Raw genomic sequence first — 27638 nt, forward strand, 5'->3', positions numbered from 1 at the left:
GGTTGCAATTGGTTGGGGAAGCTGCATTTTAAAAGGCATTTTTGGCTTTTAGCCCAATTCTGTGGCTTTGGTTCACGTTAAATGTAACAGCACCCACTGGCATTCTCCTACAGTGAGTTCTGTTTTTACCCCAACTTTGACTGTGTGTGGCAGGGATGTGCAGCCTTTTGTGATTATGAACCATGCACAGCTTTGCAGATTTTCGCGCGCACATGGGTTAGCACATCCATTTTTGACTGTTTCTTTCCCCATTGGTAAAGGGTGCAGTGGGGCACATCGGCATGGGTAAAAATATCCCACACATAATATCCATTAATAAAATCCCAACATGCCACGTCATAATCCAAGCTAATTACAAAATGCGTAAAACGCAATAACATAATGACATGTGGTATATTACCTTACTTAAGCAAATAAAAAGCTGTTATTATTCTGCTGGTGCACACTGGGGAGGTTGAGGCAACACCCACAGGACACTGCCTTCCCTTGGCAGGTTGGCTTACGAGTGAAACAATATAGCACATCCCGTTCCTGTTGAAAGGCTATTGAGGTAACATGTAATGGAGCCCGGGCAAAAGCCGGGGCCAATAGTCATGGCCGAAAGCCATGGCTAGAGAGACCTCAAGAAACTATGCAACATGTTCAGCCATGAAGGCCATGGATGGTGGGCCCAAAAGAAAACTATTGGTACAGCATGTGTAGTGGCCACGGCCAAAGGCAGTGTCTAGTGTGCCGCGAGGAAACTAAGGTATAGCAAAACCCTTAAAATTCAGTGAAAAAACATTTGTTAAGAGAGAGTTAAGGTGATCAGATTTAATACATGAAAACCCCTGGAATTAAACACTCAGATTTCAATCAAGTCCACCTCAGAGAAGAAAATGCATCACACGAACCAAACAGTGATAGCGGGTAAAGACTACGAGAGGGCCAGGGAGGAAAAAAGCAATTGACGGGAATGGGAGATCATGGAAAGAGAAGGAGGCACTTGGTGAGTGTCTGTGAAGACAGGGAAGAGTTTTAAATGTTTGAGTATTATCGGGGGAATACCAGGGAAAACCTACATGGTTGGGTAGTTCAATGCCACTGCATGTGTATTGTGTTGCCATGATTGGGGGAATCTTGCAGGAATGTCAAGAGAGTGAACAAAAAGTAATTTTACAGCTGCAGTGATCTCATAAGCAGTCGGCGATGGATCTCTGTTGCCAAGGCCATGGCTAGTGGGACCCGAAGGATCTTTAGTATAAAAAACCCTTGAAATCCAGTGAAAAAACCTTAGTAAGGAGAGAGATAAGGTGATCAGTTTTAACACAACAAAAGCCCTGAAATTCAACAATCACATTTTAAGCAAGTCCACCTTAAGTATGCATCCCCTGTTGCGCAGCATAGGACCACATCGCAGATGACATCATTGATGACATCCCTAGTGACATCACTAATTACATTGTACATGACATCACTGATAACATTACTGTTGTCACTGGTTTGATAAATTACATTTTGAAATGTGACAATTCTGTTTTTTAACATAACATATATGCACACATTTCATTAATACACAATACAATGTCTCTGCACTTGTTTCTTTAAATATAATGCACGATAGACAAATGTAAGTACATACAGACATTATTACATATTACCATACTATGCAAGCAATGATGTACTTTGGAAGGTAATCCGTCATATTCGAATAGAATTATATTGGAATAACAATTCCTAATTAATTTTCAAAGGAAATGACTAAAATATTACTAATACCATTGCTATGTCTATAATTAAATATTCACTTTCAAATCTTCATTCCTTTTCTTTAAACGTAATTATGTAGTATAAGTTATTTATTTGTATTGCATATTAACACAAATTCAAATTCCTAGATGATATATTATCACAATGCATGCGTGCACATACTTTGCTTTGTATGAGATCATTTTTGATAAAACCTGGCATTTAGAAAATAATGTGTTCATGTAATGTTGTTACCGTAAGGAAAATTGTACATTTAAATGAGAACATTGGCTATTTTCAAACACTTACTATGAAGCACTATGAAAAATGTTTCTACTTCTATGCATTCCTATTGTACTATACATACACTTATTATATTATGTTTGAACTACCTGAAATAGATTTACCAGAATAAGGTACTTTCCCAGCAATGAAGTATTGCAATTGTTTACTAACACATGAAATTCAAACAATTTGTATGATGTTACATACTTTTATTTTAAACTTTATAAGTTCATAAGTACTACAAGTGAACGTTCCACATGTAACTATATCATACTTCTGTATCACTGTATTGTTTCATGTCATGTTGCTTTTATTGTTAAATGCAATAAAATACAATATCAAAAGGTCAACAAAATATTGTAAATTATTTAATCAATAATTCCATATTTGCTGTAATTATTGATCTCATTGATGGTGTGATGTATGATGCAAAAGGTGATGATACCAATGATGTCATCAGTGATGTCATCTGTAAAGTAATATACCGCGCAACAGGGGCGATTGCTGAATTTCAGGGGCTTTGTTGCGTTAAATCCGATCACCTTAACTCTCTCTTAGGCAAGATTTTTTCACTGAATATATGTGTGTGCGTATGTAAAATATGTCTTTTATCAAAACAAAATACCAGGTTCCCAGATTCCTTATCAAGTTTCTATGCTTACTCTGATGCCAGAATGGCAGACATGTGAAGTGGTGGCCAGGCCCGAGTAATGTTACCAGGCATCTGCATGGGATGGCTTCCTCTGAATTATGGAGGCGATTTGGAGTCTTTTTCCTGCCTTCCAACCTTGGCCGTTGTAATGCCAGTTACCGAAATAGCATAGAGTTCCATCAGCTGAAAGTATTAACTTTACATCAGCTAGAAGCCAGTCTGCCTGGTGCCAGCGCTATCTAAGGGTTGCAGCTGCGGACAGTTCTCAAAGCATGTCCTGCAATATCACAATCTTCAAACAGATGGATCATTGCATGTACAGTTCAAAGTAACAAGATGTGTTTAGCATTTAAACAGGGCAAAGTGAATCTATCATTTACGCCATGCTTTTGGCTGCATACCAGAAAGAAAAATGTTTTTAGTGTAAAAAGAGGTGCAGCTCAGCAGCATGCCTTCTGTTGCATGATTCTCTGCTGGATACGGTACCATGCTCAGGCAGCAAGGACTCAACCCCCCCAAAAGTGAACTCATGATCTGCCATGCGGCTGCATCAAGCACCACCTCAGATCCTGGGCACATCTGCAGTAGCATCATCCCCAGTAAAGAACCCCAGGACCGCAACGAACAGTGGCCTCAGGCTTCAACCACAGCCGAGAGCCCTAGTGAGAAGGGATGCTTCCTGTAGACGTTCAGAGAAGACACATCATGAATGATCTAACCTTAACCCAGGCCCAGGGATGTGATAAACAGCCCCTACCTTAGCCTCCCCCACTACCTTATGGTCAAACATCAGAGAGACCAAAATGCAGCAGCCATATTACACCTTAGAATGAAGAGGTTTGAACAAATTACCCCAGTGCTGCCCCCTCTTCATTGGCGCATAGTCAAGAAAATAAAACACTTCAAAGCCCTCTGTATCACCCAGCACACTTACTATGGGAAAAGCCCAGCTTTCTTCAACAGGAGGCTTCAGCACAACACAGCGTGGGTGTCTCTATGCCTCGTAGCCCCAGTAATGCCATCTTAGTACAGGCTCCCAGCTTCAGCATGAAAGGGATGGAAGGTCCCCTTTCTCTCTTTAGGCCATCAATTTAGAACTCACTTCTCAAGCAACTTTGCATTGAAGAGGGCCATCAGATTTTGGGAAACCGCTCAAGTGGTGGCTCTTGACCTAACTGCAATAACCACCTATCCAGGCAGGCAGAGCAAGGAATTGTTCTGCTATACATTTGATCAACAGATCACAACTTGCATACCTTTGAAAGCTTAGCTCCATACATAATCTTTAAACATCACTGCAACCACTGCAAGCATGAAAGGACCCCAGCTTGCATCTGGGGAAGCTTTTTCCAAGGCCCTCACTACCTTTCCTTCTCTTTCCTGAGCTTTGTCCTGGGCCCTCACTACCTTTGCTCCTCTTTCCTAAACTTTGGGCCCTCACTACCTTTCCTCCTCTTTCCTGAGCTTTGTCCTGGGCCCTCCCTACCTTTGCTCCTCTTTCCTCAGCTTTGGGCCCTCACTACCTTTCCTCCACTTTCCAAAGCTTTGTCCTGGGCCCTCACTACGTTAAGTGGCCATGTCCACCAGGGACCAGCTATGTGGTAAAGCTTTTCGAAATTGGGATAGGGTTTAAAGGGAAGAAAATGTGCTTGTGGGTACAGGTTAAGGTTCCGGACAGGATTGCAGCAAATGTGGACGAGGAGGGTCAGCCAGAATTTGTAAGCATAGTTTTGCAAATATGTCCTGTGTTTTTTTAATTACTAAGTAGACAACACAGTGATATAACTTTGATGTCTGGGCAATGGGCCTGGTCGTCAGCAAGGGGAAATGTGCACTGTAATTTGCTTATTGAGGCACGTGCATGGCCGAAGTGGTAAGAATGTAAGTAGAAAAACTAGTAATATACATTTGTTGTCTGGGTAGTGAGCCTGACCCTCGGCAAACGCAAATGTGTACTCTGATTTGCTTATTGGGGAATGTGGCATGGCCGAAGCCTATGCCCCATGGATTTGAAGACTGGCCATGACTGCAAGCCATGAGCACTGGCCACTGGTTACATTATTATGGTATAGTGGGCACTGAACTTGGATGCACGGTAGGTGTAGTGAATAATAGGGGTGGTTTGGTTCAGCGGCGGTCATGGTGGAGCGTTATGCCGTAGGCAATAGAACGATGATTTTCATCCCCAGCATTTGCTGCTGAAAACGACAGACATAAGTATGTGTTGCAAAAATATGTTTCTTAAAGGAGCTTTGCAGTTCTTTCATATTTGTGAAAAGAAGAATTATTCATAACTTATATAGTGATGTAACATCATGAACCATTTTCACTTATAAAAACCTATTAAATTGACAGAAACACTTTGTTAAAGGGACGTTGGCATACCTTGGCATTTCCCTCCTTGGTTCTCATGAGCACTTGCTCATCTATACTGCCCATTCTATTTATGCACTTCTCTCACTGCACAATGCATATGTGCATTTATAGGAGCATTGGGTACAATTGTTTTGGAAAAGTAAGTGAAAGGTAGATAGAAAAGATATATAAAATATTGCTACGTGGCAGTTGGTGTGTAGAAGCTTAATATGGTCCTAGGGTTCTCTCTTCGCCTTCTGCAGGACGCCATGGAAAGGGAAGAGGGACTCTGCACAGAGACCCACCATTTCTTTCCATGGTGGCCATCTTGGAAAAGGATTCTCCTTCCTACACTGGGACACCATGCGTGCCCCGGTGTAGGAAGGAACATCCTTTTCTTTAGCACCCCGTGTCACTGGTTAATAGTCCGGAGCCCTTGTTATCCAACCCTTGCTTAGCTTGGATCGATAACGTGGCCTGCCGGGCTGTTATCCCCCATTACAGTCTCTGGAATGGTGGATGAACGCCACATTATTCCCAATAGCATAAAACAAAATGCTAATGGAATTTATGGAAAATCCTATTTAGTTTATGTACTGAGAAATGTAAAGTAGATGTAGTCTATAAGATTCTTTTTTTTGTAGTTCTATTTTTTAACTGTGAAAGGTGGTTCCTAAAGGAACCTTTTTTTTTTTTTTTTGCAGGAGAGGTTAGAATGTAAGGTGGGGAGTGAAATGAGGGAAGAGGCAGCAAGCACTAATATGGAGGGGCAGGTGGACAGGGGAAGATGTTGCGCGTGTGTTACTTCTAAGGTAGGGGCAGTGATTCTCATGCTCCTTGATTACAGCTTCAAAAGCACTTTGAAATTGCTCCCCCCTGCAGAGTGGTGTGTTGCAGTATATGCAGAGGACTTTTGTCTTCGAAAGAAGTGGATCAACAGCCTCTTTTATTGCTTGCAAGGTAGCTACTGGGATTTTGTGTCCCACAGAAGTAGGCTATGTGGTTACAGTATTGGTTAAGGAAGATGAGGTGGAGGAAGACAGCCTACTACTTGCTAAGAAAGGAACAACCTTTCTGAGAGCATTGCAGTGGTCGGATTTTGTGTGGCAGCGCATGCAGGTAGTCCCATAGGAGTACTATACAGGTAGCCCGCGAATGAGTACAACGTTTTACTTTGGTAGCTTGAGCCACCCCAGTGTTATGCTACGTCTAACACCCAGGACATCAAAGATGACACCACAAATGTAATTGATGGCATCACTGATGACACCACATGTGAAATTCATTTTGATGAAATGTCCCTACAAGGGGTTGTGTTTAAAATGTTGTTAGCAAGATGTCAGGGGTGATACGTAGACCGTTTATGAACTACTTAATGTATTAAAGACTGTTCTCATCTAAACAACATTGTATTGGAGTGTTGTTGTTAATACAGGAACCTAATCTTACATACACATAGGCAATTGCTGCAGCATGCACTATGGAAGTACAATATTTATAATCTTGTAATTTTGGATAGTACAAACATGAATACTACCTTATCAGAGATTTGAATAATGTTAAATATCTAATAGCTACTTGTGCTAGTACCAACAATACATATGAAGACCCACAATGCATACACATCAGAGGCACATAAAGGGAAACTAAAGTAAAGAGGAAAGAAACAGCATCATCAGATAATGTTAATACCATTAAAGTTTATCTTGATGTACACACATGAATTGTGTGTTTCAGGCCTGCTTATTGCCTCATGTATGTGCACCATGAGCTGACCCCACAACCTACGGAAAGTACTTTAAGAACATATGACACAGTTAATCTCTACTTATATAGCACATTTTGAATTTCAATTTTCTGTCAGTGAAAAAAACCACTTGACCTAGATATGTCAGTGAGCAAAAACAAGTGGCCCAGATTTGTGGTGTCATCAGTAATGTCATCAAAGACATTTGTGATGTCATCTTTGATGTCCTGGGTGTTAGTCTTAGCAGTGCACAGTGGTGGCGCAAGTTATGGTTGCTTAGTGTACCATAACTGGCGAATTGCTGAGGTTTTCTGGTTTTACTTGTTACCATAATATCCCTTTAACACTGTTTTTTTATTGATTTTCATAGGTTTTTATCAGTGCAACTTAACCATAACGCCCTTTTAGCAACAAAAAAAAAAATGTATACATATATATACATATTTCTCTCTCCAAGCACTCTCTGTGTGGGTTTCATAATTTCTCACCTTTCAAGAAATGCATTAACCTGGGCTATGCCCCTCGTTAATTCCGGCGATGCTCTCCTAGATGACTATGATGGGTTCATACAGGCCCTTAAGACCATGTTTGATCGCCCAGAGCAGGTCTATAGTGCCCAGGAACGCCTGTTAGACTTTCAGCAGGGATCCCAGGATATGCTCACCTTTGTAACCCGATTCAAGCAATTAGCCAAGGAAGCTGATTGGTCCCCTGAGGTGAGTTTTACCCTCTTCAGGAGAGGACTGAATGAGGAGATTAAGGATGAGTTGGCCAGAGTGGCTCACCCAAACTCATTCCAGACACTAATGGACCTTGCCATGCAAATAGACATTTGAATCCAGGAAAGGAAGGCTGAGAAGAAGAAATCCAGAGGAAATCCTCCGAAAGTGTCTGTTGAGAGTACCACCAAGACGGACACAAACCCAGGCTCAGTCACTGAACCAGAATCCATGCAGATAGGAGCCTTCCGTGGACCTATATCCCCACAAGAAAGGATGAGAAGGATTCATATGGGGTTGTGTATGTATTGTGCCTCAGATAAACACTTGGTTAAGGAGTGTCCTCTAGCCCCTCCTCGGTGTTCGGGAAACACCAGCTCCCAATCCTAGATGGAGCAGAGCTTCGGGAGAGAGATGTTTGCTCCACATCATTTCCATCCTTGAAATCTCCTGGACAAAACAATTTGGTGATACTGCAGACCTTCCTATTGCTCTCCAAGAATAAGACCTATTCCATTTTGGCCTTGGTAGACTGCGAAGCTATGGGAATTTTCATTGATCTAGATTGGGTTGTTAGTCATCATATTCCATACGAGACACGAAGCACCATGCAGCCGGTGGAAGCAATCGACGGAAGACCCCTCACTTCAGGGCCCATAAGCCTGCAGACTAAAGAGATCCAGCTTTCTATAAACCATCACCAAGAGCGGATTAGATTCGACATCATTAAGTCAGCTCATTAACCCATGGTATTGGGTATGCCCTGGTTACAGAAGCACAATCCGTACATCAATTAGACAGCAGGATCACTATTCCTAGGCTCAGAGTTTTGTATGTCTCACTGTCTATTCCTGGATCCCTCCTTGACACCCCTTAAAGAACCACCAAGAGACCAGCAAACACCATTCATGGTTTCCAATATCATACAAGTCCCTGAGGCCTATCAGGGATATGCTGATGTATTTTCAACTGCCATAGTCCAGGCCTTACCCCCTCACAGACCTGAAGACTGCGCCATTGATACATATCCCTCAGCAGTGATTCCCTTCGGCAGAATGTTCATCCTTTCCGAACCTGAGAAAAAGGCCCTCCGAGAATACCTGGATACCAATCTTGAAAATAGCACCATAAGACCTTCAAAATCTCCAGAGGGTGCTTTGTTGTTCTTTGTTCCCAAGAAGGACACCAAGGAACTCAGACCTTGCCTCGACTATCGTGGCTTAAATCAATGCACCCTCAAAGGCTGGTACCTATTGCCCTTGATCTCGGATATCCTGGAAGCTGTGAGAGGCGCCGTAATATTCACGAAGTTGGACCTCTGGGGTGCCTACCATTTGATCTGTGTCCGGGAAAGAGACGAATGGAAAACAGCCTTTAGAACACCCTTTGGTCACTATGAATATCTAGTCATGCCCTTTGGACTAGCTAATGCCCCCGCAGTTTTTCAACGTTTCATGGATATGGTGTTCTCTGACATGTCATTCCTTTTTGTCATTGTCTATCTGGACGACATATTGATCTTTTCCAAGGACCTTCGAAAGCATGAAGAACATGTAAAGGCAGTATTACAATGACTCTGTGAACACAAACTTTTAGCCAAACCCAAAAAATGTGTGTTTCACGTTACTTCTGTTAACTACCTAGGATTCATCCTTAGCCCAGAAGGAATTGGTATGGACCCTTCAAAGGTAAAGGCCATACTGGCATGGCCCGCTGCCACGTCCATGAAACAAGTTCAATCCTTCCTGGGGCTTGCCAATTTCAACCGGAAGTTCATATCCACCTTTTCCGAGATCGTTCAGCCAATCGTTGCTCTCTTCAAGAAAGACACCCCCTTTATCTGGTCTACACCGCAAGATAAGGCATTCCAACGTTTAAAGGCAGAGTTCACGCAAGCCCCCATCTTGGCCTAACCCGACATAAATCGACCATTCCTAGTGGAAACGGATGCCTCTAACTACGCCATAGGAGCGGTGTTGAAGCAGGAATTTGAGGATAAACTGGAACACCCCATAGCTTACCTTTCACAAACCCTGACTCCCAGTGAGACACACTATCCGTCCTGGAAAAGGAACTGTTAGCCATCCGCCAAGCCTTGACTGAATGGCGACATCTACTTCTGGGTGCTAGACACCCTGTTCAGGTCCACACGGACCATCGGAATCTTCAAATTCTACAGTCATTGTAGTGTAGGAACAGTCGTCAGGCGCGTTGGGCCTATTTCTTTGCCCAGTACCAGTTCCACATCACTCATGTTCCCGGATCACAAAACCTGATTGCTGACGCCTTATCTCGACATCCTGACTATGTAACTACTGAAGATAGGGCCTACCCTAAGATGTTTCCCCACACAATCTTTGTAGCTCAAGCAGTCAATCTCCTGGAAGAAATTCGAGTGCAAACCCAATCCTCTGATCTGTGGAAGGATATTTCAAGGAAGAATCAATGGAATCTAAGAGTCAAGGAAGGATATGTATTCAAGGTCAATGCACTCGTCATTCCCACACAGAAATGACAACAAAGAATAATAAACCTCTGTCATAATACCCTTCACTCCGGACATTGTGGCATAACCAACACCCTCCATCTCATACAAAGACAGTTTTGGTGGCCTGGAATGAAGACCGACGTACAGCAGTACATCCAAGCTTGTGCTATCTGTATTCAAAATAAACATGATAACAAGAGACCGGCGGGTCTTCTACTGCAATCTACACTGCCAACAAGGCCATGGGAATTCATTGCTACAGACTTCATTGTGGAATTACCTACGATACACGACCATCATGGTTACCATTGACTTGTTCACTCATATGGCTCATTTTACACCCCTGTGTAAGCTACCATCCTCGTCCAAACTTCCTGGAATCTTTCTGGAACACATATTCCGTCTTCATGGACTTCCTTCCAAGATCATATCTGATCGAGGACCTCTCACAATTATGGAAACAACTCTGTCGCATTTTGGGAATCCAACGCGCCCTCTCATCAGGTTATCATCCCCAAACTAACGGGGCCACAGAACGTGCTAATCAGACCCTGGAACAGTATCTTCGATATTTCGCCACCAAGGTTCAGGATTACTGGTCGCTCCTGATACCCGTGGCTGAATTCGCCTACAACAATTCCGATCATTCAGCACTTAAAACGAGTCCTTTTTATTGTAGCCAATGTTTCCATCCATTGGTTCTACCCTCTGTTCTCCCTCATCCCACACCGGTACCTATTGTCGACTCCTGGATCGAAACCCTCATCAACGTACGCCAGGAGGCCAAAGAAAACTTAGAGAAGGCCAGAACACAGACTAAGAGGTATGCAGATTCCAAAAGAAGACCAGGGCCTTCTTATGAAATTGGTGATCAAGTCTGGTTGTCCTCGAAATTACTACCCCGACATCTACAGCCAAACAAATTGGTCCATCCGTACTATGGTCCATTTCCCATCAAGGAAATTGTAAATCCAGTCTCATACCGGATCAAACGACCAGACTCCTGGAAGAAAATTCACCCAGTTTTTCACACATCCTTATTAAAACCCTACATCCAATCTTCCCGGAAATCCTGCAGACCCCCTCCTGTGCTGGTCGACAACCAACTGGAATATGAAGTGTCCCGAATATGCGACTTCAAGAATAAGTGGGGTCAGCTTCAATACCTGGTTGAATTGAAGGGATATCCTCCCAGTGAAAGAACCTGGGAACCACTTTCTATTCTCAAGACCCCTCGACTTCTCAGAAAATTTCAACTCATACACCCTGGCAAACCTGGAGGAACAGGTCTTCGGAGGAGGCATGCTGTCATGACCTACAGAACGCGCCCCTTTTGGACTTCCTGGTCCTTGTCTCAACGGGGCTTACACTCCCTGGTACTTCCAACATGGCCGGGAAGCGTGAAACACCTTATTCGCTCTACACGTTGGACGTAGCATGTTCTATTAATAGACCACGCCCCCGCGGCTCCACACGTCTCAATGCTATTGCGAAGTAGCGATGAGACGTGTGCTCCGTAGCTCGTGGTATTGTTTCCCTGATTCCATCCCTACTAACTCCATTCCTAGTCCCTCTCCTTTCCTTCTTACGTCCTGGACTCATGTGCTGTGTAGTGCATTTTCTTAATTTCATGGATTCCTGGATCGTTGCATCCCGGAACTTTGAACGCACGCTGGAGTCGGAAGAGACTCGTGTAGCCTTATTCAAGAGCCAATCCGTCCACAAGAAGGCATCGACCAAGAAATCCAGCAAAGATCGGACTCAGGTGAGAAGGGGGGAACTCCTTGACATGGACCAAAACTAGAAAAGAAGGACAGGCTGGCAACAAGGAAACTAAGAACTGATACTCTGGACTGAAGCACAATTCCTGAACTACAGACAGGGAACAAGGAACTCTGGACCGCAACAAGAATAACAAGTACAGGCTGGTAAAAAGGAAACTAGGAACTGAAACTCTGGACTGAAACACAATTACCGAACTACAAACTGGTAACAAGGAATCTCTGGATCACAACTAGAATAACAAGGACAGGCTGGTAACAATGAAACTAGGAACTGAAACTCTAGACTGAAACACAAATCCCAAAGTACAGACCAGGAACAAGGAAACTCTGGATTGCGAACAAGAGAACTACTGCACAAAGCAAGGAGCGCAATTAATGATGGCAGAAGGGGCAGCAGGCCGAGTACCGAGGACTGCAGGCAGAAGAGCTGGGAAACCACAGTCAGAGAGCAGAGGACTGCAGGGTTGCAAGGCTGATAACACAGTGCTGCAGGCAGAGAGCACAGGGCAACATGGAAGATGAGCAAGGAGCTAAAGGCAGAGAGCACAGGGTTGCAGAGTAGGGGCCATAGTAAGGTAGGCGGAGAGGACAGTGTTACAGAGAAGGAGGGGAGCTGCAGGCAGAGATCAGACGACTGCATGCAAAGAGTGCAGGGTTGCAGAGTAGAGGGCATGGTGATGTAGGCAGAGAACACAGGGCTACAGGGAAGAGGAGGAGGGGAGATGCAGGCAGAGCAGAGAGGACAGTATGCAGAGAGCACAGGGCTACAGGGATGATGAGCAAGGGAGCTGAAGGCAGAGAGCACAGGGTTGCAGAGTAGATGACATAGTAAGGTAGGCAGAGAGCACAGGGCTACAGGGCAGAGAAGCAGGGGAGCTGCAGGCAGAAAACAGAGGATTGTATGCAGAGAGCACAGGGCTACATGGCACAGGAACAGGGGAATTGTAGGAAGAAAACCCAAGAAGTGCATTCAGGGAGCACGGAGTTGCAAGGCAGAGATATACCCTATCTGACTAATCTTGCACTTGCCACTTGCTGGCAGCACTACCACCTTTTCATTGCCTGTATTCATTTATTTATTTTACTTATTTTTTATTCCTTTTTCTCCTCTGTTCTGCACTTTCCACTTCTCCCCCTTCCACGCACTTTCCTCCTTTTCCCTTCTCCATGCACTTGCACGTTCTTAATGTCACTGCGCCTAGGAAGATCGCTGTTTTTATTTTTTGTTCTCCCTTGTTCCCCTTCCTTTGCTTGGTAGCGCTCTGAAACACTTTTGTTTGAGCGCAATATAAATAAAATATCATATCATAACTGGAGCAGTTACAGGAAATAGGAGCAGCAGGGCACAGCAGATACAGGAGGATACTTGCAGACTTACACACATCAGTGCGGAAGCATGGTACCACACCAGAAGGTTATCTGCCTCCTCCCTCTGTGGACCTTGCAAAGTGGACATAAAAAAGGTCTACAAGGCTTCTCTTCTCATGATTGTAGGTCTCAGACTCTTTGATAGGAATAGCCTGGTTTTCCAAACTCCCTAAAGGTGCATTATGGGACATGTAGTTTGTGTTTAATTTAACATGGTCATTCTACGTTTTCCAAAGGGAATGCATGGATATAGTTCAGTGTGCACTGGAAGCTCCAGCTTCAAAGGGAATGGCAAGCAGAAACATGCAGCAGTATGTACTGCAAGCTCCAGCTAGTCCACAGAGTGCTCCTTCTAGTGTATAGTAACAGCACCTCCCAGGTCTTTGAGGCAATAATGCTCAGATCGTTTAAACAGACATATAATTCATGTTCTCACAGAATGATTGTTTAAATGTTCTTAGATGATGTGCCTTGACATGTGTCGCAGTGTACACTCGTCACTCTCTCTCAAAAGCCAGCCTTCTCTTTTAGCACGTTTGCCAACCTTAGAGCATTCTTTTTTTGAGCCTGGCAGAGACACGAAATGCTCTGCTCCCCACTTGGCATTTATCCGTCTTCTATTTTTAGAAATATAGGCAATCAGTAAAAAATGAAGTGAGACTTTTTTTTAAATGTTTTCAATTGGGCTCTGTAAGGCTGTTTTTTCAGACAACATGTGACCCATTGTTTAAAAACTTCAGCAAATAACATGCACACCTGGCTAACAAACACCCCATTCCAAATCTGTCTTATATGTCCAGTTTTCTAGAACATTCTATTGCAGCTCACCTGCACCATGTGTTTAAAAGTACCCCATTTATTTGGTCCGAAAACGGGATTCTGCCCGCTGCATGGTACGTAGTGGGCAGTTTCCTCCTGTTCACATGTCCTCGGACGGCAGGCAGACCAAGATGGCTGCCACAGTGTGGTCGTGCTGGCATTTGCTGCAGTGCTTAAGACCACCAGCCTTCATGCACTACTTGAATGACTTCAGGCCACGGCAGTGCAGAGCATTGCTTTAAAGAAGATCCAAGAGCAGTGTGTCCATCTTTCCGCCTTTCAACTCTCTCATTCAGAACTGGAGTGTGGTGTCCCTTGGGGCTCAGCTCTACCACCCCTCATATTTGAGATGTACTCGACGCTGCTGGTTGGTCTAATCAGACTGCTCAGTACTGATAACTACAACTATGCTGATCACACTCAGATTATTTTTTAACTCTGATTTTCGACCTCGGATGATCAGTTCAAATTTAAGAGCTGCCTAATTTGAACCTTGGATGTTTCCAAGTTTCAGGAAAATCAATACGTCTAAAATGGAACGTGTGTTGTTTACACATACTGGACAAATTAATATGCTGAAGGAATGGCCAGCTGACTGCACTGCCCCCTTCCAGTACAGTAAAAAGAAATATTTTGTTGTGTGTGTACGTTTTTGGCCTTTCTATGTCCTCCCAGGCTTCCTCTGCAATGATAGAAGATATCTTCATACATTGGGAGTTGGCCTTTGATGAATGTGGTATTATCACCCCTGGGCTGTACCAATGGCACCTTTCTCATGTACAGAATGCTGCTGCTCACCTACTGATGCACAGAGTAAACTCTGAACACATGTCCCTGAATCACCACTTTCTGTATGGGCCCCCAGTTATAGGGCATGTGTCTTTAAGGCTTGGCCCAAAATTCTCCAGGAGCAGCTGATGCACTATAGAGACACATGGACTCTCTGCTCATCGGATGGATACTGCCTGTCTACTCCTTCTTTCAAAAGACAGAGAACTGGGCTGCGCCTTCTCTGTCCGGGCAGCAGAATTCTGGGACTCCCTACTGATGGCACTAAGACTCCTGGGGATCACCAGCTGTTTAGGAGGCACCTGTAGAGGCTGACATTTCCCTACTGCCTCTTCTGTGCAAGCGACCCATGATGTTCTTCCCGGCTGCACGAAATTGCCCCGGGGCGCTCTTAAGCTGCACTTTAGAAGTTTTCAAAGAAGTGATTATTGAAGCTAAGTCTCTCTCCTTCAACTCACGGATTTCTAAGGCCAACTCTCAACCCAAGGAAATGTTCACCATTTTCAGAGACCTCATCACCCCTTCCACCAACCCCAAGAGATTGTTAAAGATGAGGGGTGGTGCTCTAGCATACAAGCAGCCCTGCTAAGCAAAATAGAACTACTCCAAGAAAAAATTAAATCGCAATTCAAAACCTTACCCAACCAGGACCAGCATCCCCCACCCTGCCATCCACCTCACTACTCCACTAACCTGCTCTTCTCCTTCCGTAATTTCACTGAATCTGAAGTACTCAACCTCCTCCAACATCTTAAACCATCCGTGTGCAAAGGAGACGTTTGCCCTCCTAACATTGTTCAGGAATGCGCTGACTCCCTTGCACCTCTCCTAACGGTGTTCAAAAATGCATCATTCACTACAGGGTTCATCTCCTCCAGCCTTAAAGAAGCTTGGGTACGCCCTCTACTATAAAAAAAACTCCCTAGACCCTACCTCCCCGAACAACTACCGACCCATCTCCACTGTCCCGTTCCTCCTATAAATCTTGGACAAAGCAGCTCACAACCACATTGAATATTTCCTCAAATCGAACTCCATCATCGGTAAGAGACAATCAGGATTCTGCAAAGGCCATTTGACAGAAACCTCCCGCCTAGACCTTAAAAACCAAAAGAACAGAAATTATGGACAAAGGTAAGCCAGCACTCCTCCTACTTTTGGACCTCGTGGCTGCCTTTGACCTTGTGGACCACAAGATTCTCATCTCGCATCTCACTCATGCAGCACAATTCTCCAAAGAGGCCTCCTCATGGATCACATCCTTCCTAGAAGGAAGAGCCATGAAGGTTTTCTCAAACCAGGCAAATGGAGCTTCCACCGCTATACACTGTGGAGTCCCTCACTGCTCATGCACAGCTCCCACTCTTTATTACTTGTTCACAAAGCTGCTCTTCGACAAACTGAACTCCCTCGGTATAGTTTACACCAATTACGCTGATGATACACAGGTTCTCCTGCCTCTCTCAGGCTCCAATGACCAAGACGCTGCAGCCCTCCATCTGATTTATAGCACCATCGAAGCTTGGATGGCTGCAAACGGGCTGTGTCTCATTGGAGACAAAACTGAGATCATCATTATTGGCCCCAAAGAAACACTTGCTAAATTGGATCAAAAATACTGTAACTTCACCATCGACAACTCCCTCATCCCGGTCTCCTCCGCAGTAAAGACACTAGGTGTCTACTTAGATTCCACGCTATCCATGACACGACAGGTAAGCGTCATTGCTTCTGCTTCTGCCCACACCACTAAGCTCATAAATGCAGTAAAACCCTTCCTCTCCAACCAGAACCGTCTCTCCATAGCCAGAGTTACCATTGGAGCCAAATTAGATTATTGCAATGTCCTCTTAGACGTCACCTCTGCAAAACATCTAAAAAGACCCCAAGTCATTCAAAACAATGCCCTTAGAGCAACACTGAATATACCTAAAAGGAACCACAATGCACAAGCCAGGCGAGACGCCTATTGGCTCTGTGTGAAGGAACGGATCACCTTCAAGACCGTAACCTTAACACACAAGTGCTTAATCCTTTCAGCCCTGCCCTACCCTTCCGAGACTTTTGTCAGAGACATCTCCTCACGCCCTAAAAGAACCTGCCATGCCAACCAACTGCCCATCCCTCCTATCAAAAGGGCTAAAGCAGGTGGGATTGGCTTCCCACATATAGCACCTAAACTTTGGAATGCCCCCACCTCTCTCTCTCCTCTCACTCCCCACTCCCCCTCCCCTTCCTCTTCATTCCTGTACTCTGCTTGTAATTAAGATTGTATTATGCAACTAAGTAGGTTGTCTTGTAATAGATGTCTCTTCACTCTTGTATTCTGCATGAAATTAAGATTGTATTATGTAAATAAGAATGTTGTCATTTAACAGCGGCACAATGCCTTCGGCTGTTGCGCACGTTATAAATGTTAATAAATTAATAAATTCATAGCAATCATGAATCAAATATGTTGCATATTTTATTGGCAGGATATCTTTGGCTTCAGGACACAGAACTGTCGAAGCATCTTCTGCACCGTGGGGTACGTCTTCTCATTGGGCTTCCTATTGCTGCTGTTTTACTGGAAGCCAGAGTGGGACGTCTGGGCCCACTGCACCCTCTGCTCCTTGAAAGACGCGGACGTGATTTTGCTTCGAACCACGGTAAGTCAGGCTTCATCTTGAGCAATTTATGCCCAAATGCCAGAGATGAACTGGACCAACAAGGTGCATTTTACACAATGGCACTGCATAGACACTTGCCAGATTAGTATGAATCTAATGACCACACCACAGTGCCCTTTCTCCTCACAATTCTAGACCGCCTGGCTCACCAGCATGTACAACCCCATGTCGAACACCACGACCTCCTAGTGGGCAGACCTTTGGGAGGGATTCTGTCCTAAACATAGCACTGAATCAGCACTACTCGACCTGAAAGTACAACTGGACACCCTCCGAGACGCAGGTAACCTGGCCCTGCTCCTATTACTAGACCTCTCTGCAGCCTTTGACTTGGTGGACCATGAGCTGCTCCATGATCACCTCAGCAAAAATGCTCACTTTTCCACTGCTGCATCAGATTGGATCAAATCGTTGCACCGCCAGGTTCTCAATCAAACCCTCTTCCGTGGACCCCATCCCTGTCCCCATCGGATACCCGCAAGGTTCCTACCTTTCCCCTACCCTCTAAAATTCCTATACCAATCCCCTATCTGACCTGCTTGGCTCCTTTGGTATCAGTTACACTAACTTCGCCAACGACACACTAATCCTGACCCCTCCTCCTCTCAGGTAACCACGCCAAAGACACTGCCATGGTAAATAGAATATACAGTGTCATTCATTTCTGGATGGACATCCACAACCTCTGTCCCAACGATGAGAAAACTGAACTACTCTGCTAGGCCGCCCCAGTCCGCCTCAAAAACCTTGACCCCGCCTCTGCCTCATTCAATGTTGACGGCATCCGCATCACGGTCTCTAACCATTTCAAAACTTTAGGTATGCACCGCGAAGCCACGTTCACGAAGAACAAGCACATCAATGCCCTTGCTTCCTGCGCAGCATACACAGCCAAGCTAATTCCCCTGAGCAGACAGTACCTCTCTGCTAACAACTGCCTCATACTCACCTGAACCATCATCCTCAGTAAATTGCATTACTGCAACGCCTTCTATATGGTCACTTCCTCAAAAACATTGCAAAATTACAGCTCTTACAAAACAAAGCATGCTGTGCAGCATTAGGACAATGGCGCTAAGAACATGTATCGGTCTCCATGCGAGATGCTCACTGGCTCTCCACCAAAGCCTGCATTGAATTTAAAATTCTGACCCTCACACAAAGGTGCATCTACAAAGAGGCCCCCCTTTAACTCAACAACTGCATTGTCCCAAAACATCATGCCCGCACGTGGCGCTCATTTAACAGCATTTCACTCTTCACCCCCAGATTCAAGAAGAGCACCTCCTAGCCACTATCCTATCACTAAAACCCTCAAATTGCAGAGGTGACTCATGTCCCGCTCATATAGTGAAGCTGGGAGCACCCACATTAGCACTCATCATCACTGAGTTTGCCAATGCCTGCTTCCTAACCAGCAATGTGCCCTCTAGTATCAAGGCTGCATGGATCACACCCTTCCTAGAATAACCTCTCTAGATCCATCCAACCCCACTAACTACCGCCTTATTACCACAGTCCCTTTCCTGCTCAGAATTCTTGATAGCCTGGCCTATGCTCAAGCCCAACAGTTCCTGGAGCAAAACCACCTACTCGAAAAAGACAATCCAGCTTTCACCCAAAGCATAGCATGGAAATAGCCCGGCTAGACTTGAAAATCCAAATGTAAAACATCTGTGATTCAGACAATCTTACCATTCTCCTTCTATTAGATCTCTCGGCTGCCTTTGATCTAGTTGACCATGATATCCTCTGCCAACATCTGAGCCAACACTTCCATTTTTCACCTGAAACTACCTCATGGATTAAATCATTCCTCAGCGGCCGCGCCATAAGAGTATTCATAGGCGAGGCAGCAGCCAACCCCATCACTGCCCCACTAGGTGTCCCGCAAAGCTCCTGCCTATCACCCAACCTTTACGCTACATACACTAAGCCACTTATCCATCTCCTTGATACACGGGAAATCATCTACAGTAACTTTGCCGATAATACCCAAATACTCATCCCTATCCTGGCGATTACGCCTGTGACACTCCACAATCAACAGAGTGTACAGCACAGACCAAAACTCGGTGGCCACCCAGAATTTGTGCTTAATTGATGAAAAAACTTAACTCCTAATTGTTGGCTACTGTACCAGCTGAGAAACCTGAATGCAAACTTCACCACCTTCTGCATTGATGGTACACCCATCCCTGTCCTGAAACAAGTCAAAACTTTAGGGGTCCACCTGGAAGCGGAGCTAACCATGACCAGACGTATTAATGCCCTTGGATCAGCCACGGCCTGTACTGCCAGGCTCATCTCCCAGAGCAGGAAATTCCTTTCACCAAGTAAGTGCCTCACACTCGCACAAGCACTTATTCTTTCCAAATTGGACTACTGCAGCATTCTACTTTTGGGCACCTCTGCTGCCAATTTGACCAAACCACAACCTAAAATGATTGGACCACATTTCACCGACAAGACGTGAGACTCACTGCCTACCTATCAAAGCTTGCGTCGACTTTAACGCTTTGTCTATTGTGCACTGGCGCATTTACAAGGAGGCGGCCCTTTATCTCAACAACTGCATTACTCAAAAATACCCAGTGTGATTGTTAAGATCCAGCTCTAGCATGTCAATGGTCACTCCTTGCTTCAAAGAGCCGGTGGCGTCAGATTCTGTGTTACGGCTCTGTCCCTCTGGAACACTCTCGCTGCCCCCATCACAAATGAACAATCTTACACTGCTTGCAACAAGCTTGTAAAAACCTGACTGTTTGATAAACATGAGGACGACCTGAACCAATCACTTGGAGAAGCATTATCCATTCTAAGAAAAGGAAAAGGAGAATAGTTAATGCCAGTAACTCATTTTCCGATCAACTCATTGCATACAGGCCAGAGCAGACCAAGCCCCTTCCCATGAGCATTTATACATTAATTGCTAGTACCCTTGGATAGGTTTTGTGTTTTAGCTCTGTGCCCCGTGCTGGGCTTTGGGATGGGTAAGCCACTTTAATTTCCTTAAGATCAGCCGTGTTCTCACTCTTGTCACATATGAGGTGAAACGCAGGGCTCCCTCCTCGAATAACTTATTTGATTCCCAACTGAACGGGCAAAGTTTGGAGAAGAGTTGATGTTACTGCCTGAGACCTCTTAAATTTGGTACACGCCAGAGCCCAACTCCTCCTTGCCAATGTGTTGTAGGTTTCCAGGAGGCTGGCACCCACAGAATGGGTGGATCAGCCAGCATTTGCCCTCAGTTCTCCTTGGGGTGTGAAATAGATCGAATCCACTCAAAATATCCCCAACAGTCATTACCAAAAGTCGCTGGGAAAAGGCCGCGGTGAAGGGACTTTTATTTTGTGTTGTCCCATAAATTCAAGAGGAGCAGGGGCTGCAGCGGTGCCCCCGCTCTCCATGAGCGTATAATGGGTTTGGGGGCGGTGGGGGTGTCCCCTTCTTCCATTACATGGAATTCGGGGGACATTACAAAACAAAACGGCCTTTCACCGCGGCCTTTTCCCAGCGACTTTTGCGATGAATGTCTTTTTGTTGGGGACATTCTCACATGGACCCTGGCAGAGGAGACACTGGCACCCCTGCCAGTGACTGGCAGCAGGGCTCCAGGTATCAAGTGCTAAATATTCTGCACATTATACATCCTAAGCAGCGCCAACAACTCTCAGCTCCAGTCAAAGTCATGAACACCTGCCTGAGGGTGTTTAATCATATTTTCCAAATAATGACTGCCATGCCTGCGTGAATGGCAAGTTAATTAGCCATTAATTAAAGTAATCAGACCAGCTAGTAATCAAGCTGATTATTTAAGATCTGCTTTATGAGCGAAAACATGAGCTGAAAGAGACCATTCAAGGCCAAGTACTTGTTGTAACACTGTACTTGAAAAATATCCCTTTAATTTATCGGGAATGACAATAACTCACAGACACTAAATTCTATTGCCCAATTGAGGAAACCCCTGGTCCCCGAATATGGAAGTAGGAAGCAGTGAACGTGTGTCAGAGGCAAGACCTATTTACAAAGGCAAAAACCACTCGTTGTGCAATTCAGAAAAGGCAGCATCGAAGGCTGCACTCTATGCAGGTTTGGTCTCCCTTTCCTACTTCCTCCTGTCAATTTTTGGGGATCTCCTCCTCCCCCACCAGCTGTGTGGCCCCCCGCCACACTGCCCCCACCACTTACCTCAGCCAGCTCCGTGGACGTCTTCCAGCTTCCCCCCACAGGGAGGCGCCCCCTACAGACAGATGTACTTGGCAAATCATTTTGTAAGTGGCATTCTGAATGTCGGTCTTCAGGGGGCGTGGTCTAGAGACCCATATGCGATTAGGCTGTAGTCGCCACACTGCTACATACTCAGTGCCCAGCAACTGCCACTTCATCAGCATCACAGCACCTATAGCACCTATAGCTCGAAGCTACAACCCCAATCGTGGAAATGCATATGGCCATGGAAACAGCCAACACTTTATGTTACCTGCCACACTTTGTTTATGCATGTATTTATTTATTTATTTTAGCATTTGTTAAGCCCTCTAACCCCAGAAGCACCAAGCACTTACAGATGACAGTATAACAAGAGAATAGGCAGAATGCAAGTGCAGTAGCTATTTGCAGAAGGAGCTTATTATGCAAAAACAGCAGAGTATTCGGGTGTTTCCTGGAAAGCCCAGTGCGATTGGCCAGATCTGAGAGAGTGGTAAGTCTAACTGGGAAGCTGGCACCATCTGATCGCGTTTGCCTGAAGCGAGGTGTGGAGAGTGGGTGAGCGTAAGTGGGGCGGGTGGGTCTTGTGATTGGACTTGCAAGGATTTTTGGGACATTTATTTCGGGGAAGTGTGTGAGGGCATTTGTGAGTGATAGCTAGTGTTTTAAAGATGATAGGCTCTCGGACGGGTAGTCAATGTACTCTTAGCCCCAAACTGTAATCAAGCACCAAGGAGAGAAAATGTACCAAAGGAACACCCAATCAAACTAACACTGAACACACAGAGACATGGTCAGAACTCACACAATGAAGATGACACACCCCACATCAACAGGAAGGATACCAGAGCATCACTGCAGCCATACACAGGAAAGCACTGATATGCCACCAGAACAAAGCGCTTCTTTAATGAACACAAGGAAAATGGCTGAACCCACAAAAAAGCCCTGAAGTCAGTTGAGATGAGAGAGGGACACTTACTTTCACTTCATCCACTTCCTGTGCCCCCACCTCTAAAACCCAAGGGGCCTCCTTACGAGGTTGATGGTGTGGGAAAAAAGTGGTGGTAAATTCTTCACTTTTTGGCGGATTTACGACTCAGTAATGCCAGCGGTGGTACATCTAAGAAGGGACCCCCAGGGGTGTTGCTAGGTCTGGAAAAGACCCGGGGCTACGCTATTGTTGGAATTGTCGGGACTGGGGGCTAGCTAGTCTTTTGGCTTTAGCTCCTGAGATTCTATCCGAGGCTACAACCAAAAGACCAGGGGCTATAGACCCCTTAGGCCCCCCCAGCAACACCTTTGGGGACCCCAATGGAGACCATTCGGTCTCGGTTGGAGTTGAAGGTGGTCTACGTGGGCATCACGCAGCGGGTGATTGGTATTTGTTTCTTCTGCTTCATTGTACTTTTCTCTTTATTTCTTGCACCCACTGTGTTCTCAGAGCTGTTAGTGTAGGTGAGCATTGGTGTAATCCCGGGCCAGTGTGGTCACTATTCCCTTGGGAAGCGCGAGAGGTATGGCAAATCTACATTGCAGGTTTCAAGAGCTGTCCATTCAGGGCAGACCGGAAGTTGACCTTAGGGCTGTCCTAATGCAACACTCGAGTGCCTTCTCTATTCTTTGGTTCCCATAGGACGCCTTTAAGCAGTACTCAAAGAAGAGGGTGTTCTGGGTGGCCTTTTCACCCATACACAAGGCCACCGCAGGAAAAGATGACGCGCCAATCATCGCAGACCAATCCTGCCTGGCAAACAGAGTCATCATGAAACCCGAGCTAAAGGTAAGTGACTTTCCATCTACATGTGCCCTAGTGCTTAGATTGGACTTCAGGAGAATAGTGGAAACTGTCTGGCATGTGAAATGCAAAGACATGTCGATTCTCCATGGATTGCACCAGGAAGCTCCAGCTTCTACCGAACAATGATACCTTCTACCTGGCAAGCTCCTTGGGAGAGAGGTTATCTAACTTAGACAGCCCCTCCTCTATACGCATCCCGCCACCATCCCAAAGTCACTCCCTAATCAATCTAAGGTGAGCGGGCAAAGACCTAAGGCAGGGCCCTTGCAACTCCCCAAAATCCGGCAGCCTCAGGTCAGAAGGGAAGATGCTCCTTACATGTGCTTCCACCTTCCACACGCTTCCACCTTACATGCGCTTCCACCTTCCACGCGCTTCCACCCTACATGTGCTTCCACCTTCCACGCGCTTCCACCTTACATGCGCTTCCACCTTCCACGCGCTTCCACCCTACATGCGCTTCCACCTTACATGCGCCTCCACCTTACATGCGCTTCCACCTTACATGCACCTCCACCCTACATGCGCTTCCACCTTACATGCGCTTCCACCCTACATGCGCTTCCACCCTACATGCGCTTCCACCCTACACGCGCTTCCACCTTACATGCGCTTCCACCTTCCACGCGCTTCCACCCTACATGTGCTTCCACCTTCCACGCGCTTCCACCTTACATGCGCTTCCACCTTCCACGCGCTTCCACCCTACATGCGCTTCCACCTTACATGCGCCACCACCTTACATGCGCTTCCACCTTACATGCGCCTCCACCCTACATGCGCTTCCACCTTACATGTGCTTCCACCTTACTTGTGCTTTCACCCTACATGCAATTCCACCCTACATGCACTTCCACCTTACATGCACTTCCACCTTACATGTGCTTCCACCTTACATGTGCTTCCACCTTACATGTTCTTCCACCTTACATGCGCTTCCACCTTACATGTGCTTCCGCCTTACATGCACTTCCACCTTACTTGTGCTTTCACCCTACATGCGCTTCCACCCTACATGCACTTCCACCTTACATGTGCTTCCACCTTACTTGTGCTTTCACCCTACATGCACTTCCACCCTACATGCACTTCCACCTTACATGCACTTCCACCTTACATGTGCTTCCACCTCACATGTGCTTCCACCTTACATGTGCTTCCACCTTACATGCACTTGCACCTTACATGTGCTTCCACCTTACATGTGCTTCCACCTTACATGTGCTTCCACCTTACATGCGCTTCCACCTTACATGTGCTTCCACCTTACATGCGCTTCCACCTTACTTGTGCTTTCACCCTACATGCACTTCCACCCTACATGCACTTCCACCTTACATGTGCTTCCACCTTACATGCGCTTCCACCTTACATGTGCTTCCACCTTACATGCACTTCCGCCTTACTTGTGCTTTCACCCTACATGCACTTCCACCCTACATGCACTTCCACCTTACATGTGCTTCCACCTTACTTGTGCTTTCACCCTACATGCACTTCCACCCTACATGCACTTCCACCTTACATGCGCTTCCACCTTACATGCACTTGCACCTTACATGTGCTTCCACCTTACATGTGCTTCCACCTTACATGTGCTTCCACCTTACATGCACTTCCACCCTACTTGTGCTTTCACCCTACATGCACTTCCACCCTACATGCACTTCCACCTTACATGTGCTTCCACCTTACATGTGCTTCCACCTTACATGCGCTTCCACCTTACATGCACTTGCACCTTACATGTGCTTCCACCTTACATGTGCTTCCACCCTACATGTGCTTCCACCTTACATGCACTTCCACCTTACTTGTGCTTTCACCTTACATGTGCTTCCACCCTACATGTGCTTCCACCCTACATGCACTTGCACCTTACATGTGCTTCCACCTTACATGCACTTCCACCCTACATGTGCTTCCACCTCACCTTACACGTGCTTCCACCTTACAAGTGCTTCCTTGAAAATGAGATATTTATAAATATGACCAAATCCCACCTCTGAAATCATTCTAACAACACCAAACTCTTCCCAAGAAAGCTCTGCCTGCTGCAAACACTTGTATCTACATAGTACGGGATGCTTTAGAAGTTGCTAAAAGAGGCAATGTATTGTATTGTATTGTAGTTGTCATTTATGTAGCGTCTTTTACCATTATTGTAGTCTCAATGCGCTGGTGGTGGGAACGTCCTCGGGGACCGAAGTCCAGAGTGTTGGAGGTCACGGAGTAGGATTAGAATGCGTGCGTGCATTTGACCAAATAAGGCTTAGCAGGGCTGCCCAGGCTCCGGTAGAGAGCAGCCCAAGTAGACAGGCATGTGGTGGGTGCTGAGAGGAGTCAGGGAGTGGCGTGAGTCACTAGGACGAGGGATTATTTGTCTGAAACAATTGCAATGTAAAATACATGGAAGATATGAAAGCAAAAAGCCATCGCCAGCTCAACTTCAGCAAAGGCAGAGGGTGGCCATAGCTCAAAGCATCCTTAATACTAAGCGGTAGTTGTGAACATGTGCTGCTTGCCAGCACATTCCTTATCTTTTCATACAAAATGTGACATGAAGTACAAGGAACAAGAAGTTTGGCATCATGAAGATAGTAAGTATGTGGGTCAAATTCTGCCTGAACAGTGGAAACCGCTCTTATGGAGCCCCACAAGTCACTAAGATACGGACAGACTATAACATCATTAGACATGTAGGGGAAATTAATATGAGACGAGGTCTTCATGACATTATATCTGAAAGGTATCAGGAAGGCTCTCACACTTTGGGCATGACCGGAACAAAAAAGCTGAACTCAAACATCCCACGTTACCAGAGGCAAATGGCCAATATGCCCCTCAAAATTACGGTATTTCCCATGTAATGCCCTCCATGTGTGCAACTATTCCTAAAATAGTCACAGATGAAGATGATGGCATGGCCTACATGTATGGAGACTGCTGGCGGCATACGTTAAACTCACGCATGACAAATTCTTAATATAGTAGAATACAATTTGCTGTATAACATGAGACAAGTTGAATATTTCAACGTTACACTTCAAACTTCCCCATAAAATGGTTCTAAACCAACTGTATGTGCAATGAGGGGCTTTATATAACAAAACGATATTAGAAACATATGAAAAGTCACTAAGAGTCTTCTGCTTATTCGTACCCGGTGGGGAGGGGAGTTGTTGTGCCCTCCCAGTCAATGAGGAGGCTCGGAATGGTGGAATTATCACATGGCAATCCCCCCGCTCCAAGCCTCCTTGTGGCTGGATGCCGCCATCTTCCCCCACCAGGATTCAGGTAAATCCTCTGCTCCCCTCTCTTCCCGCACCTCTGATTTCCCTTCCCCCAACCCTCTTTCCCTCTACTTACCTGTTTTTTTTCTCCTCTTCGGGAGCGGACGCGCTGGAAATACTTCTGTCTCCAGCGCTTCTGCTCCAGATCTGTGACAGGCAGCCATAGAAAGGAAGAAACTACTACACATAGTCCTCTCTCTTTTCCATGGCTGCCATTCTTTTGTTTACTTTTTTGTATTTTTTGACTGGCCGCCATGGAAAGGGAGAAGGGATTATAGTCCCTTCTCCAATTCCATTGTGGCCATTTTGTTTGTATCCTTTTTTTTTTTCAATTGTTTTCAATGGTCACCATGGAAAAGGAAAATGGACTTAATTTTCCTTTCTACGGCGGGCATTTTTTAAACTTTTTATTTCAGTTGCGATACGCCGTGTTGCACAACAGAAAAAAGATGCTTTAGTACCCCGTTCTTATGGGCCAGGGTAGTAATAGCAATAAGCCCCTTGCAGGGGGGCATTACCACTTCAGGTAATGCCCCGGGGTCTTTGATTAGCTATGGGTCCTGGGGCATTACCTGAAGTGGTATTGCCCCCTGTGTGATTTTCTAATTGCTTAATTAAAAACCAGATTGTATTCCTTTTCCTCTAACAGTAATTATTAGAATAAATATGGTCCATTTGCTCATCTACCCAATCACATCCCTGGATTCCAACTGCCCTGCTGTCCTCATCCTTCTCGATCTCTCCTCTGCATTTGACATGGTCAACCACTCCATCCTCATACAAAGGCTCCATGACACCTTTGGTATCTCGGAGCGGGCACTCGACTGGCTGACCTCCTTCCTATGTGACAGCTCCTCCCAAGTCATCCTGGGCACCGTCTCCTCTCCTACTTCCTACTCCACCTGTGGTGTCTCCCAGCGCTC

General features: G+C 45.6%; 1 protein-coding gene across 2 annotated transcripts in view; it reads left to right on the forward strand.

Annotated features, from left to right (window-relative positions):
* The window catches only part of LOC138491105 (probable cation-transporting ATPase 13A4), an 891483-nt gene that overhangs the window by 64546 nt on the left and 799299 nt on the right, over positions 1–27638 (forward strand). For both annotated transcript variants that reach the window (XM_069617424.1, XM_069617425.1), the window contains exons 2-3: positions 17212–17385; positions 23258–23404. In XM_069617424.1, the coding sequence (XP_069473525.1) occupies positions 17212–17385; positions 23258–23404 (321 nt within the window). The remainder of the gene's footprint in view (positions 1–17211; positions 17386–23257; positions 23405–27638) is intronic.

Source organism: Ambystoma mexicanum, chromosome 10, assembly GCF_040938575.1.
Source record: "Ambystoma mexicanum isolate Mex_15411 chromosome 10, UKY_AmexF1_1, whole genome shotgun sequence".
In the NCBI taxonomy this organism is placed as follows: domain Eukaryota; kingdom Metazoa; phylum Chordata; class Amphibia; order Caudata; family Ambystomatidae; genus Ambystoma; species Ambystoma mexicanum.